This window comes from Anomaloglossus baeobatrachus, chromosome 8 (assembly GCF_048569485.1).
Source record: "Anomaloglossus baeobatrachus isolate aAnoBae1 chromosome 8, aAnoBae1.hap1, whole genome shotgun sequence".
NCBI lineage: Eukaryota > Metazoa > Chordata > Amphibia > Anura > Aromobatidae > Anomaloglossus > Anomaloglossus baeobatrachus.
The window spans coordinates 235,033,352-235,055,403 of NC_134360.1; the positions used below are offsets into that span (position 1 = coordinate 235,033,352).

Sequence of the window (22,052 nt, forward strand, 5' to 3'; positions counted from 1 at the left end):
TAAACGTGACAGATTACAGAAATAGCGCAATGCAGCCGGCGAAGGGGTAACGAAGAAAAGAAGAAAAAAGCGCAGTGAGAGAAGAGATACTGGAAAAGTGTGGATTTATGATCTGTAACCTGATGAATTACACCGGACCTCATCCCATCCGCGGCTCCAGCCTTGACACTCAGGACTCCAGTAAATTAACTTCAGGAGACAAAATAGTGATAGAGAGAATATCCGGCAACAAGAGAACAGTCAGAAGGTAAAGGACGGGTTGGAAGAAGTCAAAATGGACAAAACAACAAGTCTTGTAGGGTGTTCCCAGTACACACTGGAGATCAAAATTAGAGAGCAATGTCTAGTCACTTGCTTTTTTCAGGAATAATGTAATCTCCATTGATGACCATGCTCCCGTTTTATGTAAGGGGTGCACCATTCCACTACAACAGGGTAAGGGGTGCACCGTGCCACTAGAACAGGGTAAGGGGTGCACCATGCCACTACAACAGGGTAAGGGGCACACCATGCCACTAGAACAGGGTAAGGGGTGCACCATGCCACTAGAACAGGGTAAGGGGCGCACCATGCCACTAGAGCAGGGGAAGGGGCGCACCATGCCACTAGAACAGGGTAAGGGGCGCACCATGCCACTAGAGCAGGGTAAGGGGTGCACCATGCCACTAGAACAGGGTAAGGGGTGCACCATGCCACTACAACAGGGTAAGGGGTGCACCATGCCACTACAACAGGGTAAGAGGTGCACCGTGCCACTAGAGCAGGGTAAGGGGCGCACCGTGCCACTAGAACAGGGTAAGGGGTGCACCATGCCACTAGAACAAGGTAAGGGGTGCACTATGCCACTAGAACAGGGTAAGGGGCGCATCATGCCACTACAACAGGGTAAGAGGTGCACCGTGCCACTAGAGCAGGGTAAGAGGTGCACCATGCCACTAGAGCAGGGTAAGGGGTGCACCATGCCACTAGAACAGGGTAAGGGGCGCACTATGCCACTAGAACAGGGTAAGGGGCGCACTATGCCACTAGAACAGGGTAAGGGGTGCACCATGCCACTAGAACAGGGTAAGGGGTGCACCATGCCACTAGAACAGGGTAAGGGGTGCACCGTGCCACTAGAACAGGGTAAGGGGCGCACCATGCCACTAGAACAGGGTAAGGGGGGCACCATGCCACTAGAACAGGGTAAGGGGTGCACCGTGCCACTAGAACAGGGTAAGGGGCGCACCATGCCACTAGAGCAGGGTAAGGGGTGCACCGTGCCACTAGAACAGGGTAAGGGGCGCACCGTGCCACTAGAACAGGGTAACGGGTGCACCATGCCACTAGAACAGGGTAAGGGGTGCACCGTGCCACTACAACAGGGTAAGGGGCCCACTATGCCACTAGAACAGGGTAAGGGGCGCACCATGCCACTAGAACAGGGTAAGGGGCGCACCATGCCACTAGAACAGGGTAAGGGGGGCACCATGCCACTAGAACAGGGTAAGGGGTGCACCGTGCCACTAGAACAGGGTAAGGGGTGCACCGTGCCACTAGAACAGGGTAAGGGGTGCACCGTGCCACTAGAACAGGGTAAGGGGTGCACCATGCCACTAGAACAGGGTTTTACAAAAGATCCAAAGTTTATCAACATAAAACCTTACCTTTATTTTGCCCAAAACGTGATGATTATAATAAGAGAGCAGCAATGACTGTAGCACAGAGAGAGATGATCAGTGAATGTTCTGCAGTAACAACAGTCACAATCAGTAGGACGTGCACCGGCCGTCGCTGTGAATGACTTCAGCACATCTGTGGCCACAGGACATCACTAATCTCTCACACTGCTCTGGGGGGATTTTGGAACCACTCTTCTTCCAGTCTTTTTCACACTCTTTCACTGCTGTGGGTTTCTTGGCCATAACTTTGTCACCAAGGATTTTCCAGAGGTTTTCTATTGGGTTTAGATCAGGACTCTGGTCTGTGGCCATTTCTTTGTTTCCAGGATTGGCTTTCCCCGTTTTGCTGTGTGACATGGGGGCATTGTGCTACATGAAAATTGCTGTCTGAGTGATGGACACAAGTAAGGAGCCACATGTTGTGAAGAAGGTTCTGACCCACACTTGCAGTCACTCTGCCATGTAGCTGTATGAGAGGTCCAACTCCTGCTGCAGAAAACATTCCCCAAACCATGACACCTCCTGCACCACCTTTTACTGACTTCTTAACACACTTTGGGTTCAGTCTTTCCCCAGTTTGTTGATTATCATAATGTTTCCCATCAGACCCAAATAAATTAAACTTGCTTTCATCAGTAAAATGACCTGTGGACCCCTCACCTCTGTCCACACAACCTGCTCCTCACCAAAGGTGAGTCTAGCCTTGTGATTCTTTCTGCTAATGAGAGGTTTAGTCACTGCAGAGTTAGGTATCAGTCCAAATGCTCTTAAACGTTGTGACACTGTATAACTAGACAGATCGTTACCCTGTTGAGTGCTGGACTAGTGAGCAATTCCAGCTGCAGTGTGGGAATGATTACCCATGGAGATTCTCTGCATTATCCTGTGCTCGCTTGCATTTGCCAGAGGCCTGTCAGAATGCACTGGGGGCATGTCAGGGTGCACAGGGGCATATCAGTATGCACAGGGGGCGTGTCAGTGTACAGGGGGTGTGTCAGTGTGCACTGTGGGTGTGTCAGTGTGCCCTGGGGGGTGTCAGTGTACCCTGGGGGTTTCAGTATGCCCTGGGGTGTGTCAGTGTGCACTGGGGGTGTCAGTGTGCACTGGGGGACGTGTCAGTGTGCACAGAGGTGTGTCAGTGTGCACTGGGGGTGTCAGTGTGCACTGAGGGAGTGTCAGTGTGCACAGGGGGCTTGTCAGTGTGCACAGGGGGCATGTCAGTGTGCACAGGGGGAGTGTCAGTGTGCACAGGGGGTGTGTCAGTGTTCACAGGGGGTGTGTCAGTGTTCACAGGGGGTGTGTTAGTGTTCCATGGGGCGTTTCAGTGTACACTAAGGGTGTGTCAGTGTGCACTAGGGGAGTGACAGTGTGCACTAGGGGCGTGTCAATGAAACACTAGGGGTATGTCAGTGTGCCCTGGGGTCATGTCAGTTTGCCCTGGGGGCCTGTCAGTGTACACTAGGGGAGTGTTAGTGTGCACTAGGGGTGTGTCAGTGTTCAGTAGTGGCATGACAGTGTGCACTATGGGCATGAAAGTGTGCATTAGGGGTGTGTCAGTGTGCAGTAGTGGCATAACAGTGAGCTATGGGGGCGTGGCAGTGTACACTAAGGGCATGTCAGTGTGCCATGGGGGCGTGTCAGTATACACTAAGGGCATGTCAGTGGGCACTAGTAGCGTGTCAGTGTGCCCTGGCATTGTGTCAGTGTTCTATGGGGGCGTGTCAGTATACACTAAGGGCGTGTCAGTGTGCCATGGGGGCGTGTCAGTATACACTAAGGGCGTGTCAGTGTGCCATGGGGGCGTGTCAGTATACACTCCGGCGTCACACGGTTCGATCTATCGTGCGATCGCACGAGCGATCGTACCCGCCCCCGTTTGTGCGTCACGGGCAATTTATTGTCCGTGTCGCACAAAGTCGTTAACCCCCTGTCACACGTACTTACCTCCCTGACGACGTCGCTGTGGGCGGCGAACATCCTCTTCCTGAAGGGGAAGGGATGTTCGGCGTCACATCGAAATCACACGGCAGCCGGCCAATAGAAGCGGAGGGGCGGAGATGAGCAGGACGTAACATCCCGCCCACATCCTTCCTTCCGCATTGCTGGCGGGACGCAGGTAAGCTGTGTTCATCGTTCCTGTGGTGTCACATGGAGCGATGTGTGCTGCCACGGGAACGATGAACAACCGGAGCACAGAAGGAGGACCGACATTTTGAAATTGAACGACGTGTCAACGAGCAACGATAAGGTGAGTATTTTTGCTCGTTCACAGTCGTTCGGAGGCGTCACACAGTACAATATGTCAAACGATGCTGGATGTGCGACACTAACGACGTGACCCCGACGACATATCGTTAGATATATCGTACCATGTGATGCCAGCATAAGGGCGTGTCAGTGTGCCCTGGCATTGTGTCAGTGTGCCATGGGGGCGTGGCAGTGAGCTTCATTCAAGTGTGTTATCACGCCCCAGCGCTATATTGACTGATTGGCATATGGTTCAGAACGAAAAATAAAATAATAATAAATGATAATAATAATAATGATGATAATGAATTGTGTTGTAAAGGATGAAAAGATAAAAGTAACAAGTGTGTAGACGATCAATAAATATATATTTGAGAAAAAAACAAACCAGAGAAAACTCCCAACACACAAAAAAAGCAAATAAATAATATTAATAACATAATGTCACACAAGATTTTCTTCCCTCCAACTTCACATCTCTTGCTGCTCTGCCACCTTCAAGATGGCGCCCGGAAGACGTCACGCACGCTGAGTCACATGACGGCGGCGGGCGGCGGGCGGCGGAACCGCCTCTGACAGCGGCGGAGGATTGTATTGCCCCTCGTAAGATGGCGTCCTTCGGTCTCGGTTTGCCGCTGCTGTCCGGGTTTTGCTTCTGGTTCTGGTTCGTGGCGGCCGATGACGGGATCCAGAAATGTGATGAGCTGCGGCTGGGACAATATCCTGACCTGTGTGCGCTGTCTGTGTGGGGGGCTGTGGAAGCACAAGTCCCAGCAGTGGCTGTGGTGTGTGCTCTTCAGTATTATATGTATATGTATGTATATATATATATATATATATATATATATATATATATATATATATATATATATATATATATATATTGCACAAAGTGTATTTTTTTTTCCTCAGTTCTTCTGTGAGAATTGCGTGGTAACCATGGTTACTGCTGCTCTCCTTTTGTCCGCCATGTTTTTTTTGTATGTGTAATGTCACAGGTATAACTTTTAACCCCTTCCCCGATTGTTTCATCCACCCCCCTCCCCCCATCTCCGTCCTTTTTTTGGTTTTACACAGGAGCAACACCAATCTGACCGCTTAGTTGCCGCGTCTGCGTCCAGCCGCCGCGTGTGAGGGGTTAAGCAGCTGCTCCTCAATCCCTGCACGTTATATGCCTCCTCTGTCTTTTGTCAGGGTTTTTTTTTTATTTTTTTCGTGGTCCTCACTGACATTTTTTGCATTAAATCCATCATAATGATGCTAGTACTTCCAGAATTTTGGACAAAATCAAAATAATACATTTTTTTTTTATTTATTTTTTGTTTGTTTAGCTCAAAAAGTTTTGTTTCCTGCTGAAGTTTTGGGAAGTTTGTAGCCCAAATATCTTTGAGGAATTTTTTTTTTTTTATTTAAAGTGGCCAGTCACTTTTTTTTTTTTCTTCCACTCTTCACACTGTGGGCGGGGGGGTGGAGAGGCTGATAACCGCTCATTTATTTCCTTAATCCTTGAACATATGTGTGCATGGACCCCGAAATAAACCCAGTTACCCAGGAGCCGGTCCGCTGCGCCAACTATACCGCTTATGGTGAGCGACTCTGATGGGAAGGTGGCGGGCGAGGGTTTTATTTGATTTTTTTTTCATCTTTTGTAGTTTTCTTCTGAATATGTGGCATCCTGGAAACCATCCACGAGCTGCTGCTGTTCACAGATCACAAAGTTTCCTTTTTAATGTTTATATTTGTTGTATCTGTATCTTTTATAGTTTTAGTTTTTTTTTTTTTTTGTCTTCTGGATTCTCTAACAGGGTTTTAGAAGGGATTTCCTGAATTGTAAAATAACACACTCCCCAGGTCCTGCACCGGCTCCGTGCTGCAGTGGTGACATCAGATTGACAGCACGCATTACCACTGCAGCCAATCACTCAGCTCAAAATGTACATTGGTCGAAGTCAGTGATTGACAGTGCACATTAGTGCTGCAGCCGATCACTCAACTAAACATCTACATTGTCTGAAATCAGTGATTGACACTGCATATTACTGCTGCAGCCAATTACTCAGCTGAAATGTACATCTGCTGAGGTCAGTGATTGACAGCGCACATTACTGCTGTAGCTGATCACTCAGCACAAAATCTACAACGGCCAAGGTGAGTGATTGGCAGTGCATGTTGCTGCTGCAGGCAATTACTTGGCTCAAAATCTACATTGGCCGAGGTCAGTGATTGGCTGCAGCAGTAATGTGCGCTGTCAGTGATTGGCTGCAGCAGTAATGTGCGCTGTCAGTGATTGGCTGCAGCAGTAATGTGCGCTGTCAGTGATTGGCTGCAGCAGTAATGTGCGCTGTCAGTGATTGGCTGCAGCAGTAATGTGCGCTGTCAGTGATTGGCTGCAGCAGTAATGTGCGCTGTCAGTGTGGCTGCAGCAGTAATGTGCGCTGTCAGTGTGGCTGCAGCAGTAATGTGCGCTGTCAGTGATTGGCTGCAGCAGTAATGTGCGCTGTCAGTGGCTGCAGCAGTAATGTGCGCTGTCAGTGTGGCTGCAGCAGTAATGTGCGCTGTCAGTGATTGGCTGCAGCAGTAATGTGCGCTGTCAGTGATTGGCTGCAGCAGTAATGTGCGCTGTCAGTGATTGGCTGCAGCAGTAATGTGCGCTGTCAGTGTGATGTCAGTTGGGAGCCGGCACTGGACCTGGTGAGGGTGACAACTACATGATTTTATTATTTTACATTGCTGAAGACGTTTGCGCCTCCGTTAACTAAAACTGGAAAACTCCTTTAGCAGCAAAATCACACAACCGTACGGCAGCCATATTTGCTGTCTAAGGGCTGTTTCACACATCAGGCGTTTCGCCGGATTCGGCACACTCCAGTACAGTGTTAATACTGTACAATGGCATCACGGCAAGCTCCGGTCACATGCTCCGGTCACATGACAGCATGTGACCGGAGCTTGCCGAGATGCTACTGTACTGTACTGTTGACAGCGCACGTTAGTGCTGCAGCCGATCACTCAACTAAACATCTACATTGGCTGAAATCAGTGATTGACACTGCATATTACCGCTGCAGCCAATTACTCAGCTCAAATGTACATCTGCTGAGGTATCACACTGTACTGGAGTGTGCCAGATTCGGAAATATGGCAGAAATGCCTGATGTGTGAAACAGGCCTTACATATGCTGTAGAGGCGGTGGCATCGCCACATGGAGACATTTCCTCTAAAAGACCCGATAAAAAACAATATAAAAACGATATCTTCAACTTGCTGATAGTTTCCAGAGAGAAGATTCATCAACACCAGCTTCCCGATAGTTTCCTTATAATATAATCAGCTGATCGCTCCCTGCAGCCGGCCGCCGGGTGATCAGCTGATCGCTCCCTGCAGCCGGCCGCCGGGTGATCAGCTGATCGCTCCCTGCAGCCGGCCGCCGGGTGATCAGCTGATCGCTCCCTGCAGCCGACCGCCGGTGATCAGCTGAGCGCTGTCACTTGCCGGCTGCCGGTCGCTCAGCTGATCGCTGTCGCTTGCCGATGGCTGGGCGCTCAGCTGAACGTTCGGCCACCGCGAGCCAAAATAAAGTTTGATTTAAAAAAAAAAAGAGCATGCGCAGTGAAATCCAGAGGATTCCGCTGCTCAAAACAACGTTACATGCTGCGTTCCTCCCGCTGGGCGGAAGCAACGGAGCGTCGCCCAGCGGAAGCAACGCAGGTCCTTTTGGTACAATCCGTCAACCATACAAGTCTATGGGAAACAGCGGAATCCGTTAACGGATTCCGCTGTTTTCCAAAAGGGCGGATTGTAACGGAAGGAAAACAACGCAAGTGTGAAAGTACCCTTAAATGTAATACTATTATGGCCGTTTATTTTATTTATTTATTTATTTATTTAAAGGCAAGGAATGATAAAAAAATAAAATTGCTTAATGGTTCAAGCCCCCGTCCTTCCAGCACTGCCTCTGCCATGTAAACCTTGTAAAACCTGCAGTGATAACTTCATATCAATCGCAATTCCGTGATTGACTGCAGCGGTCACGTGATTGATGGATGTGATGTCATTGCTACAGGAGCATTGATAATAGCAAGAGTTTAAATAAAGGACTAATAATAATATTTTTTTATATAATATTTCCTGTCTTTGACCATTTTGAAAACCTCTTCACAACCCCCTTGTATATAAAATTGTTATAACACAGCTCACCTCCACTGCCCCCCGGACGTCTCCCCATTAATCGTGTGTTTTTCTCTCTTAGCTCCGTGTTATCCTGCACCTAATATATCCTGTAAAGATCATGGGGGAAATGTCACCACATTCTCTGGAAAAGAAGTCGGGTTTCTCAGACCCTTCCCGTGCCGCAATGTGTAAGTACCAGACCCCTGTACTCCAAAGACATGTTCATCCTCATCACAGAAGGTCACACAGATGTTGCGGTGTCTGTGATTTACAAATTTAATTAATTTTTATTTTAACATCTGCAGTAATGGCTATTCCTACAAAGTGGCCGTGGCGCTGTCATTATTCCTTGGATGGCTGGGAGCTGATAGGTTCTACCTGGGTTACCCGGCTCTAGGTAAGAGGATGTTCTTATAATATATTATCCAAAAACCACTGTACAAGAATATAACTACTATCATACTACTATTATACTGATCCTATGTACAAGAATATAACTAATATAATACTGCCCCTATATACAAGAATATAACTACTATAATACTGCCCCTATGTACAAGAATATAAGTACTATAATACTGCCCCTATGTACAAGAATATAACTGCTATAATACTGCCCCTATGTACAAGAATATAACTGCTATAATACTACCCCTTTATACAAGAATACAACTCCTATAATACTGCTCCTATGTACAGGAATACAACTCCTATAATACTGTTCTTATGTACAAGAATATTACTACTATTATACTGTTCCCTGTGTACAAGAATATAACTACTATAATACTGCCCCTATGTACAAGAATATAACTACTATAATACTGCCCCTATGTACAGGAATATAACTGCTATAATACTGTCCTTTATGGATGAGAATAGTTATGCATCACCCTGGGTTAAGCAGTACAAATATACAGTATTATATTCTTCTTGCTGAGTGTTTTGTGCTGTAACAAGGTAATATCACTATTGGATAATAGATAATTCAGCTTTTCTTATTTCCTGCTGTAGTCGGTGATCACCGATTCTGGGGTTATAATGTCGCTATACTGTGCAGGCGTTATATATGTTCCTAAAGACGGGGAATGTTTTTCATGTTTCATCCCAGTGATTTTAAAAATTGAATAGTTTTCTAAATCCTTACATGCGGAGCCCAGATTCCTTGTGTTACTTATAGCTGTAGGCTTCAGTTAAAGCTGCAGGGAATTGGGCCGATCAGAAAACAAACCCTTTCTCTCCAGCGCCCCCTCAGGGCAGTGTAAGTATGACACTGGGTCTATTTATAGGAATGGTTCGCCTGTGTAAAGCTTTCTTTTGTCTTTAAAGAGTTTAAGATGTTGAATTAAATGGGTTTTGTGGTCTGTGCAGCCCCTATAATAAGAAGCAATAGATGAATATTAATGTGCTGTCCTGAGATCTCTGTACGTCTCTCCCTTTGCAGGAATGCTGAAGTTCTGCACGGTCGGGTTTTGTGGGATCGGCAGTCTCATCGATTTTATCCTCATCTCCATGCAGGTGAGCTCCGCACACAATACTAGAATTGGATTTAGAAAAAAAAAAAAAATCAGTTTCTGACCGTACAATTCAGAGCACAGAGAACAATGTGAAGACTTCGGCATTCTTCACTCCTGCTAATACAAAATTCATGATCCGGCCCCATATGATGCCGTCTCAGAAGCGCCAGTGGCCGTTCCTTCGGGTTGACGCTGTGCAGTGTTGTAATTTATTATTGTTTAGCATTTTTTTTTTTTTTTGAGGGGGGGGGGTGTGGGGGGTTTGGACACACTTTTTATATACACATATAAGACAGATGGAGGCAAACTGCCCCTAAAAGCAAGGAATATACACATGTAATTAACCCCTGCAGTTTGAACTCGGCGGTTGCGGGCAGATGATCACTACATATCCGACTCCTGATGGTGAAGGACTAAATTATCCGGGACTCAATGAAGAGCAATCCGAGTCTTACTATGCATCTGCTTATACACTTCGCTACTCTGTGAGCTCTGGATTCAGCAGGTACATATAGTGTGTGTAATATAATATAATCTATAATATACTATATATATTTATTCACACACTAATATATATATATAATATATATATATATATATATATATATATATATTATATAATATATGTGTGTGTATATATACACATTATATATATATATATATATATATATATATATATATATATAATATGTGTGTGTGTGTATATATACACACACATATATATATATATATATATATATATATATATATATATATATATATATATATATATATATATATATATATATATATAATGTGTGTGTGTGTATACATACATACATACATACATACATACATACATACATACATACATACATACATGTATATAATACCTATATCACTGACTGTTCCCCATGCAACATTCAATTGCTGCATATATCTGCCCTGATCCTGGCTAGTTAACCCCATTAGATGCAGTGTTCCATGACCACCACTGCATCTAATTGTGAAGTATTGCACGTTATTTAATTATCAACCGATTGCATGGTCATGCCTCTTAGGTTGCAAAAAAACACATTACGGCCCTGTGTGCACAGTGCAGTTTTTGGTGCAGTTTATTGTGCAGTTTGCTGCCCAAATCTGCATGTCTATTTTTATCCCAGCAAAGTCTATGAGATATCAGAAATGTGTTGCACACACTGCTTAATTTTTCCTTGCAGTTTTAGTTGCTGAAAAAAGAAGCAGCATGGCAATTGTTGGTGCATTTATTTCCTGCATTTTTTAGCCGTAAAGACCCAGCGTCACGCCACAAACCGCACCGCCATCACCGACCCTCTGCCTGGATCAGGGGGTTTTCCAAAGAAGGGAACAAAAGCAAAATTGTGACTTGACTACAACTGTGGATTGTCAGGGCATGCTGGGAGCTGTAGTTCTGTAAACTCCATAGAGACTGAACAGCCCAGATCCTTTTTCCGGACCCTCAGATGACTCTTGTAGATGTTTCTCCGCTTCTTTTTGACATCACAAATTCCAACATGAAAATGTGCAGATCTGTTTGTGCCTTGTGATTACTCGGAGTGACGGCCATTGACCTTCATGGCAACTGTGTTAACAAAGATGTCACGATGGTGATACGGTCATGTGGTTTCTGGCCATAAAAGGAATGCTCCCTGACTTTCCATGGTTCCTGTCAGTATTCCTTGTAATAGGTACCTTTCCTACTGGATTTTCATTTCTTCCCCCTTTTGGACCCAGCAGGAGCTCGCCTTCCACCCAGCTGCTGATTATCAGTTTTCTCCATGTGTTTAAATACTCCCTTCTCCCTTGGACTGGTGCTGGTGATATTCTTCAGTTGATTCTAGCTCTGGTTGCAAGCAGGTGGCTTGCTCTCAAATGGGGTATTGTTGCTAAAGCTTTGCTGTACTTCTACCTGAGTCATCTCTAGTTAAGTAGTTCATGCTTTTCCCTGCTTTTTCTCCTTGTGTCTTCTTTAGTGTTTAGTGGGGTTGATGAAGAGCTCATCCCACCCATTCCCTATTTAAGGCTCAGCTCTAGGGATACCTAGGGTCAGGTATCCGGCTCGGTGCATAGGTGCAGAACCTATCTAGGGTGGTGAGGGACCCCAGGGACCAGAGGTAGGTTTAGTCAGGGGTCACCATCTCCCCCTTCTCCTACCTTTCGCCACTCGCTTGGTTCTTCCCCGTACCTAGCGTGAGAAAAGAACCCTCTTGGGGGACATTTAAAGGAATTTGTTATAGAAAGTGCATTAATAAATAATTATATTTTCTAAACCTATTTTGTTTCTAACCCTCGCGGGTTGTGGCTGCCCGCTCACTCATTTTTTGTTTTCATTGACCACAAGCAGAGGTTTTGAAAATGGTGAGAAAACAAAGCTCCAAGCAGCTGAAATAGCCGATATATTAGATGGAAAAGCCCAGGAGCCGGCTCATTGGGGCAAACGTTCCTCAGTGTATCACGTTCATTTATGTGACTTTGTTGCAGTTTTCTTAAGTCTAGATGTGATTTGGAGATAATCTCTTTACTTAGTTGTGGAATTTCACTTTTTCTCTTGCAGATCGTCGGCCCCTCCGATGGATCCAGCTACATCATCGACTACTATGGCGCCCGGCTGATCCACCTGACCATCAATAATGAGACATTTAGAGAGTCACAGTTGTACCCATAACCACAGTAAGTCACATTTCTCAACAAAGGGAATTTTTAAAAAAATTGCCCTAAATGACAAAGTTTAAAGGTAGGGTGTCGCGTTTTTTTTTTTATTTTGCATATAATAGTGATTATGGAATCAGTTAATTTTAATACAAAATTAAATTCACTGTTTTATTTAGTTTTTATTTAATTCTATTTTTACTGAAACACTGGGGGCTGCCATCTTGAAGTATTCAGTTACCTCAAATATGGCAGCTCCCTGTGCATAAGAGGCAGTTGTTGGGCTTCGACCCTATACTTAACACAGAGACTGCTTCTTCTGTAATCTGAACACGCCCGATGGGGTGTCCAGATCACAGCAGAGGGAGGAGATCGCCACCATCATCTTTGTGGATCTCACGGCATATGCTGCACTTTCCCCGTGTCACCCTCTCTAGTGTGTGAGTACCGGTGCCAGGCCGCCGCTACCCTTTCCTCCCACCTGCTGCCGCTACCCCTTCCTCCCATCCGCCGCCGCCGCTACCCCTTCCTCCCATCCGTCGCCGCTGCCCCTTCCTCCCATCCGCTGCCCCTTCCTCCCCATCCGCTGCCCCTTCCTCCCCATCCGCTGCCCCTTCCTCCCCATCCGCTGCCCTTTCCTCCCCATCCGCTGCCCTTTCCTCCCCATCCGCTGCCCTTTCCTCCCCATCCGCTGCCCTTTCCTCCCCATCCGCTGCCCTTTCCTCCCCATCCGCTGCCCCTTCCTCCCCATCCGCTGCCCCTTCCTCCCCATCCGCTGCCCCTTCCTCCCCATCCGCTGCCCTTTCCTCCCCATCCGCTGCCCTTTCCTCCCCATCCGCTGCCCTTTCCTCCCCATCCGCTGCCCTTTCCTCCCCATCCGCTGCCCTTTCCTCCCCATCCGCTGCCCCTTCCTGCCCATGCGCTGCCCCTTCCTGCCCATGCGCTGCCCCTTCCTCCCCATGCGCTGCCCCTTCCTCCCCATGCGCTGCCCCTTCCTCCCCATGCGCTGCCCCTTCCTCCCCATGCGCTCCCCCTTACTCTCAGCCGCCGCCGCTACCCCCCCTACTCCCCCTTCCCCACTGCTGCCGATAGGAGTGCAATATTCAGCAGAGCACAGTATACTGAGGAGAGCGGTATACAGCGGGGGGGGCGCAGTATACAGCAGCGCACTGTGCCAGCTGTCCTTGGTGACACTTAAACATATTAGAATCACTTTGCGGTCACCAACAAAATGACTCCACACTGTGATCCTAAACTTCATTTTCCCTTATCCTTTTGGAAACCCCCAGATTGGGAGGAAAGGGTGGCACCATACACCGGAGAGCAGATTCTGCCCACTTTTACTGCAGCTGTAATGTGAGCTAGTTCTACAGTAGGATTTCAGCAGCTGCTTTCCCTAGTGTTTAAGAATGGAAAATATCAAACTTTTAAAATATATTTTTTTTATAATTTGCTCAATTAGAAACAAATATGTAAATATAACATTAATACTTTTTTTTCAGTTATTGAATTTTTTTTTCTTCCCTTTTTAAATAAAAAAAAAATGGATTTCCCTAAATTTATTTCCCAATCACTTTGTCTTGGAGAAAGCACATTTACTGAGATTATAGCAGGTCTCCGTCTGCATTTAGTGGCTGAGATTGGGAATGATGCTCACATGTCCCAACTCGCACTGCCGGAGGTGGATTCCAAAATCCCACTTGAGTGGAGAGTAGAGAATGTGAACAAGACATGACGGAGACTCCTTTCCCTTTTCACTTGTCAGCCTAAATCTATAGGAAGTCTATGTTCAAACGAGTAGAAATTTGCTCTATGTTCACACTGATCCGCACCAACTCACTCCAATGTGAGTGGTTTTTTTTTCGTTTTTTTTTCCCAGACTGTGCCCTAAATTTCGGGGGAAAGGTGTTTTACAATTTCCAGCGGAGATGTGAGGACTTATCTTTTTGCTTAACAATATGTAGTTTTCATTTGTACCATTTTGTGGTGAATGAGACTTTTTGATCACTTTTTATTACACTCCTTAAGAGACCAAATGAACAAAAAAAACAGCATTTTTTTTATAAATTTTTAAACCCTTGTTGGGTATAGTTGACATCGTCTTTATTCTCCGTGTCCACACACTGATGTCGGTAACAAATTTATATTTTTTTTTATGTTTTGCTACTTTTGCATAACACATGACTTACACTTGTTTTATTTTTGGTCACTACATACTTTTAGCTTTCTTTTTGAGGGCTTGGTTTTTGTGGTACAAACTGTAGATTTCACTGGAACCATTTTTTGGAAACTTAAGACTTGTTGATCATTATACAAGAAAGGCGTCCAGGCCCTCCTTTTGAACTCTTTTAGTGACTCAACCGATACAATTTTTGTGATGGAGCTCCATAGTTTTTCCCTGCTCGCTCCATAAAGAATCCACAGTGTCACTGCTCATACAGTTAAGAATTCAGTGTCCCTTGCTTGCACAGTAAAGAATCCATAACTACACTGTTTTCACAGTAACGCATCTACATCTGTGATTCTGATTAAACCTTCTTTCCTCCTGACGTAGTGGCTGCCCCTTATCCCCGTCGCAGACTTAAGCTGGTGTCACACACAGCGACAACGACGTCGCTGCTACGTCACCATTTTCTGTGACGTTGCAGCGACGTCCTGTCGCTGTGTGTGACATCCAGCAACGATCTGGCCCCTGCTGTGAGGTCGCCGGTCGTTGCTGAATGTCCAGCTTCATTTTTTGGTCGTCACTCTCCCGCTGTGAAGCGCACATCGCTGTGTGTGACAGCGAGAGAGCGACGAAATGAAGCGAGCAGGGAGCAGGAGCCGACACTGGCAGCTGCGGTAAGCTGTAACCAGCGTAAACATCGGGTAACCAAGGGAAGACCTTTCCCTGGTTACCCGATATTTACCTTCGTTACCAGCCTCCGCCCTTGCTGCCAGTGCCGGCTCCTGCTCTGTGCACATGTGGCTGCAGTACACATCGGGTAATTAACCCGATGTATACTGTAGCAAGGAGAGCAAGGAGCCAGCGCTAAGCAGTGTGCGCGGCTCCCTGCTCTCTGCACTGTGACATGTAGCTGCAGTACACATCGGGTTAATTAACCCGATGTGTACTGTACCTAGGAGAGCAAGGAGCCAGCGCTAAGCGCGGCTCCCTGCTCTCTGCACATGTAGCGACGTTTTGATCGCTGCTGCGTCGCTGTGTTTGACAGCTAAGCAGCGATCATAACAGCGACTTACAAGGTCGCTGTTACGTCACAGAAAATGGTGACGTAACAGCGACGTCGTTGTCGCTGTCGCTTAGTGTGAACCCAGCTTTAGGTGTAAAAATATAATCGAAGAGATCTCTGTACTGCCCCCTTATTTATTTGAACATTGTAATAAGATCGTCCCTAAGCCTTCGTTTTTCCAATAACCTCCAGTGTGATGACCCGTCTTCTGTAGTTCACCGACTCCCTTAATTTACTTCATCCCTTTTCTCTGCAACCGCTCTAGTTCCGCCATGTCCTTCTACACCAGAGCAAAATACTGTACACCGTTTTCTACGTGTGGCCAAACTGGTGAATTGTATAGGGGTAAAACTATGTTCTCATCATGAGCATCTATGCCTCCTTTAATGCATCCCATTATTTTATTAGCCTTGGTAGCAGCTGCCTGACACTGGTCACTCAAGTTTCGTTTGCCGTCCACCCTTACACCCAAGTCTTTTTCAGTGGTAGTTTTACCCAGTGTTTTACCATTTTAGTACATAATTGAACAATTTATTTCCTTCACCCAAGTACATGACCTTACATTTATCTATATTACACTTGAATTGCTCTATTTCAGCCAGAGGTTTCCACTTTCCAGTGTTGATTACACTGCAGAGTTTGATATCCTTTGCAAATGATGAATTTCTACTGTGTGCCCCCAACAAGATCATTAATAAATGTGAAAAAGAAGAGAGCCCAATACTGACCCCTGAGGTACACAACTGTTGACTGTGACCCAATCAGAGTGTGTGCCATTAATAACTACCCTTTGTTTTCTATCACTGAGACTGTTATTAACCCAGTTACACATAATTTTCCTTAGTCCCATTCACTTTATGTGCCAATCTAGTATATGACACTGTATTGTCATATACTAGACAACATCCATGGCATTACACTGGTCCAGTCTGCAAATGATGAAATTCTACTCTGTATGCCCCCTACAAGATCATTAATATATATGTTAAAAAGAAGAGAGCCCAATACTGACCCCTGTGGTACACAACTGTTAACTGTGACCCAATTTAATTGTATTCCATTAATAAGCACCCTCTGTTTCCTATCACTGACACGGTTGTAATCCAATTATACATATTTTTCCCTTGTCCCACTCACTTTATGTACCAATCTAGTATATGGCACTGTATATGGCATTACAGAGGTCCAGTCTGGAACTCGCCTTCTCATAGAAGCAGATCAGATTAGTTTGCCAGGACCAATCCATCATAAATAGGGATGATCGAATACCTCAAATATTCGGCTTTGCGAATATCTGCTGAATAGGTCACCGCTATGTGAATATTCGATGTGCAATGTAAGTCTATGGGAAGCCCGAATAGTTGTTGTTCGGGTTTCCCATAGACTTACATTGCGCATCGAATATTCGCGAATAGCCAAATAGCGGCAACTTATTCGGCAAATATTCGCGAAGCCGAATATTTGAGGTATTCAGTCATCCCTAATCATAAACCCATGTACATGTTGGGTCACAAGGTTATTCTCAGTGAGGATAGCATCGTTTAGATAACCCTGAAACATTTTGCCCTCAGTAAAATTAAATTTACGAGCCTCCATGAGATCTACTAGGCTGAGGTATTTGGTAGACACAGAGGACATTGTTCTTATGCTAGAGAAACCTGTCAGGCCGTATCGATGCTGAGCTGCCAGAGGGAGAATTCTTCCTCTGTCAAATTTTTATGGAAAAGAGGCATGTGAAGAATTACAGTGCTAGGGTCGGAGTTAGGTCAGGTACCAGCATATGCAACTGGAGCTCAGCTGTGTATTTGGCCGGAGTCACACTTGCGAGAGATTATCGCAAGTCTCACATCGGCATCACCCTGCACGGCCGCACACCCACCGGACCGGAGCGTCTCAGCTGTATAGAAATACATGCAGCCGACCCACTTCTGTCAGAGTGTGTGGCCGTGCCGGGTGATGCCGATGCGAGAGTCTCTCGCAAGTGTGACTCCGGCCTTATAGATGTATATATTTGTGGGAAGAGGCCAAAGGAGTTTCTCGGGGCACAATATATTGAGGATAAGGCCGTGAATCAGATCGGTGGAGATCATACATCGGGCTCTCCCACCGATTGGCTGCTGATGTAGGTGCAATGTGTTGCAGCCGCTGCTGAGTACTGCAGCACAGCTCCTAATCTTTGTAGCAGGAGGTTTTCTGCAGTTCTCGTCAGCAGACGCTTCACATTACAGCTCGTTTTGCTGCTGCGTTCAATGTATCCCCATACTTAGAGAGTTCAGACTCTACACCCTTCCATATGCTAGCACACTAAACTTAGGAGGGCTGTATTTTTTGTACCTATCTATGGGAATCACGCCTCTAATTTTATTTTTTAAACTCCATATTTTCTTGACAGTCCCTGAATAAGTCGTAGTCCACACCGTAGTCTCTGCTGACTACAATCTCCAATCCCGATGGTGGATCCTCATCATTTGGAGATCACAGGAGCTTTCTTCTTCTTCTCCGCACTGGAGAATATCGGAACTTTCCCTGTTTACAGCGGATTCTCCAGGATTCCCTTCCTGATGTCGTTTTATTCCGCCATCGACAAGTTCATAAATACTTTCTGGGTAAAATCCAGAGACTGAGGGATCGACGAAGAGACTCACAAGGAATCCTGTACATTAATATTTATTATCTTACTAGCTGCCGGGGACGGTCACCTACTCTGAACATCGGAAATAACCTCCGCGTTCTGGTGCATCGTCCATATTGGCCTCATCTAGCAAACAGCGCGGCGTTCTGAGGAGTAAATCTCGTTTCTTGCACTCTCCCGGCTCGGAACAGAACATTGCTTTTTAATCTATCATAGTGTTATCAGCATCTGCCAAGAGCCAAGACGTTCAAACATAAGGAATGAATTAGGTTTCCGGACTATTTGTGTTGCTGCAGCTAAATAACTTTCCACCATTAGATTTCGGGAGAACATTGTATCGATCTGGAAAGTAGCGGGATTGTTCTGCCGCCTCGATATATTCACACGGACGATTACTTGTAACTTTCTCTCTGCCGGTCTTGTCGATGCACCCGGTGTTTGGCTGGAACCTGCACCAACGAAAACTGTAAATGTGGCGAGCCTGCCGGGACGGTTTGTGGTGTCATTGTTACAGATATGTCTTTTTTGTAGGAATCCATATTTTGTAAATACAGACTACAGTTAATGCATAGTAGGAATGACAATAAAACTGCAATAATGATGTTATTGGGGGTTCACAAATTAAAGTGCAGTAAAGGTGGTTTCAAGGATTTAATTATCTGTACTCCAAATAGACCTTCAATAGGCAATTGGAAAGGGTCCGCTCCCTGGACCTCCACGAAGCTGAGAAAAGGGGGTGCCAGTAACTGAAACTGCAGTGCCCAAATATGACTTTCTCTAGTACATCTCAGCGCCAATCACTGGAATTAATAATATATAATCACTTATTTACAGTGCCTTGCAAAAGTATTTGATCCCCTTGAATTTTTCAACCTTTTCCCACATTTCAGGCTTCAAACATAAAGATAAAAATGTTAATGTTCTGGTGAAGAATCAACAACAAGTGGACAGAATTGTAAAGGTGAACGAAATTTATTACTTATTTGAAACTTTTTAAAAAAAATAAATAACTAAAAATTGGGGCGTGCAATATTATTCATCCCCTTTACTTTCAGTGCAGCAAACTCACTCCAGAAGTTCATTGAGGATCTCTGAATGATCCAATGTTGTCCTAAATGACTGATGATGATAAATATAATCCCCTGTGTGTAATCAAGTCTCCGTATAAATGCACCTGCTGTGTAATAGTCTCAGTGTTCTGTTTAAAGCACAGAGAGCATCATTAAGACCAAGGAACACAACAGGCAGGTCCGTGATACTGTTGTGGAGAAGTTTAAAGCCGGATTTGGTTACAAAAAGATTTCCAAAACTTTAAACATCCCAAGAAGCACTGTGCAAGCAATCATATTGAAATGGAAGGAGCATCATACCACTGCAAATCTACCAAGACCCGGCCGTCCATCCAAACTTTCATCTCAAACTAGGAGAAGACTGATCAGAGATGCAGCCAAGAGGCCCATGATCACTCTGGATGATCTGCAGAGATCTACAGCTGAGGTGGGAGAGTCTGTCCATAGGACAACAATCAGTCGTACACGGCACAAATCTGACCTTTATGAAAGAGTGGCAAGAAGAAAGCCATTTCTCAAAGATATCCATAAAAAGTGTCGTTTGCCACAAGCCACCTGGAGACACCAAACATGTGGAAGAAGGTGCTCTGGTCAGATGAAACCAAAATCTAACTATTTGGGCACAATACCAAATGATATGTTTGGCGTAAAAGCATCACCCCGAACACACCATTCCCACTGTCAAACATGGTGGTGGCAGCATCATGATTGGCCTGCTTTTCTTCAGCAGGGACAGGGAAGATGGTTAAAATTGATGGGAAGATGGATGGAGCCAAATACAGGACCATTCTTGAAGAAAACCTGTTGGAGTCTGCAAAAGACCTGAGACTGGGACGGAGATTTGTCTTCCAACAAGACAATGATCCCAAACATAAAGCAAAATCTACAATGGAATGGTTCACAAATAACTGTATCCAGGTGTTAGAATGGCCAAGTCACAATCCAGACCTCAACCCAATCGAGAATCTGTGGAAAGAGCTGAAAACTGCTGTTCACAAACTCCTCCATCCAACCTCACTCAGCTTCAGCTGTTTACAAAGGAAGTATGGGCGAGGATTTCAGTCTCTCGATGTGCAAAACTGATAGACACATACCCCAAGCGACTTGTGCTGTAATCGCAGCAAAAGGGGGCGCTACAAAGGATTCACTTACAGGGGATGAATAATATTGCACGCCCCAATTTTCAGTTATTTATTTTTATTCTGTTTTTGTTTTTTGTTTTTTTTATAAAGTTTTTGTTCGCAATTGTGTCCCACTTGTTGTTGTTTCTTCACCAGAACATTAAAATTTTTATCTTTATGTTTGAAGCCTGAAATGTGGGAAAAGGTTGAAAAATTCAAGGGGGCCGAATACTTTTGCAAGGCGCTGTAGCCCCATTAATTCCACAGCACTTTACATAAATCAGTAATACTGTCCCCATTGGGGCTCACAATTTGATTAAAAGGTGCTTTACACGCTGCGACATCGCTGGCAATCTCGTTAGCGATGTGACACGCCATATCGCAGATAAGATTTGCCGAGATCGCACATAGGTCATTTTTGTAGCGCCGGTCACATGTACGATCTCGGCAAATCGTATGTGCGATCTGGCGTGTTGCATTGCTAACTAGATCGCTAGCGATGTCACAGCATATAAAGCAGCCTTTAGTCTTTGGTTTGTGTGAGAAAACTGGAGAACCTGAAGGAAACCCACACCAACACTTGGAGAACATACAAACTCCTTGCAGGTGTTGTCCTTGGTGTGATTTGAACCAAGGACCTCAGCAATGTGCTAACCACTGAGCCACCGTGCCGCCCATAATTACCCCAGTATTGACACATTAATGGCCTAAAATCCCTCAAAAATAGATTTGAGGAGGTGGCCACCACTAGACTACCCCCTCATTAGTGAGTTTAGGGAGGTGGGGGGAGGGGATACTGTCCCTTGAGTCTGTCATCTCTCGACTGTATTCAACGCTCCGTTCCCCACCGGGCATGCGCTTATGCAGGGGGATGTTATGAAAGCGCTGCAACCAATCAACCCTCAGCTGTAGTGTTCACATTTCATCTGAGCAGAAGAAACAGACACGATACCAGAAAGCTGGTGGGAGCTGCAGCGCTATATGTGACGGATCGGCCCTTGTGCATGAAGTGAGTATTTGTGCATGAGGTGAGTATCACATTTTGGGGGGGGTTTCACCTCTCTTTGTTGTCCAGTAGTGGAAGTGTGATTTCTTAATCGTTCCTTATGGGAGAACCAGACCATGGGTGTATAGCTTCTGCCTCCGGAGGACACACAAAGTACTACACTAAAAGTGTAGCTCCTCCCTCCGAGCATATACACCCCCTGGATGACAAATCTAACCAGTTCAATGCTTTGTGTTCAGGAGGTCACACACACACATGCATTCTCATCTGATTTTTGATTTCAAAGATTTGGAAGAAAAGCGGGTCCAAGCTGGACCCCCGGCATGTCCCTTCTCACCCCACTGTGTCGGCGGTGCTGTTAAGGTTGATTTTCAAGGCTGGAGCCTTCACATGCCGCGCTCCTTCACCATCCCCTGAGGCTCTGTCTTGAAGTGGGAGCCATCACGGTTCTCACTGCTTTGCAGGAGACCGGTCTCCATCCGCAGCCCTTTCAGGATCCTGCCGGACGGAGCGCTCACCCCTCAGGGACCTGGCCCTGCGTCTCATAAGCTAAGTATTGAGACGTTATTCAGGGGTCCCTTGTACATTTATTGTGGGGAGAGTGTGTTATTTCACTTTGCTGTGATTTCCGGCCGGTTCTCTGGTTTTTTCCTGAGAACCGCGCCGAGGGTGCCTGCTCGTCGGCCGCATGGGAAAATCTAGGCCCCGGCTTCAGATGCGGCCTAGTTTCGTTTTCATTGCCCCTGCA

The 22,052-nt window shown here is 45.8% G+C and overlaps 1 protein-coding gene across 3 annotated transcripts in view; it reads left to right on the forward strand.

Annotated features, from left to right (window-relative positions):
• Positions 1 to 4,473: 4,473 nt before the first annotated feature.
• Positions 4,474 to 22,052, forward strand: part of TM2D1 (TM2 domain containing 1) — a 161,660-nt gene continuing 144,081 nt past the window's right edge. For 2 of the 3 annotated variants that reach the window (XM_075320402.1, XM_075320401.1), the window contains exons 1-6: positions 4,474 to 4,626; positions 5,421 to 5,494; positions 8,159 to 8,267; positions 8,385 to 8,476; positions 9,524 to 9,597; positions 12,151 to 12,266. In XM_075320402.1, the coding sequence (XP_075176517.1) occupies positions 4,517 to 4,626; positions 5,421 to 5,494; positions 8,159 to 8,267; positions 8,385 to 8,476; positions 9,524 to 9,597; positions 12,151 to 12,261 (570 nt within the window). In that variant the 5' untranslated portion in view covers positions 4,474 to 4,516 and the 3' untranslated portion in view covers positions 12,262 to 12,266. Of the gene's footprint in view, positions 4,627 to 5,420; positions 5,495 to 8,158; positions 8,268 to 8,384; positions 8,477 to 9,523; positions 9,598 to 12,150; positions 12,267 to 17,867; positions 18,714 to 22,052 lie in introns of those variants that run through there. The other variant, XM_075320400.1, reaches the window with a different exon arrangement.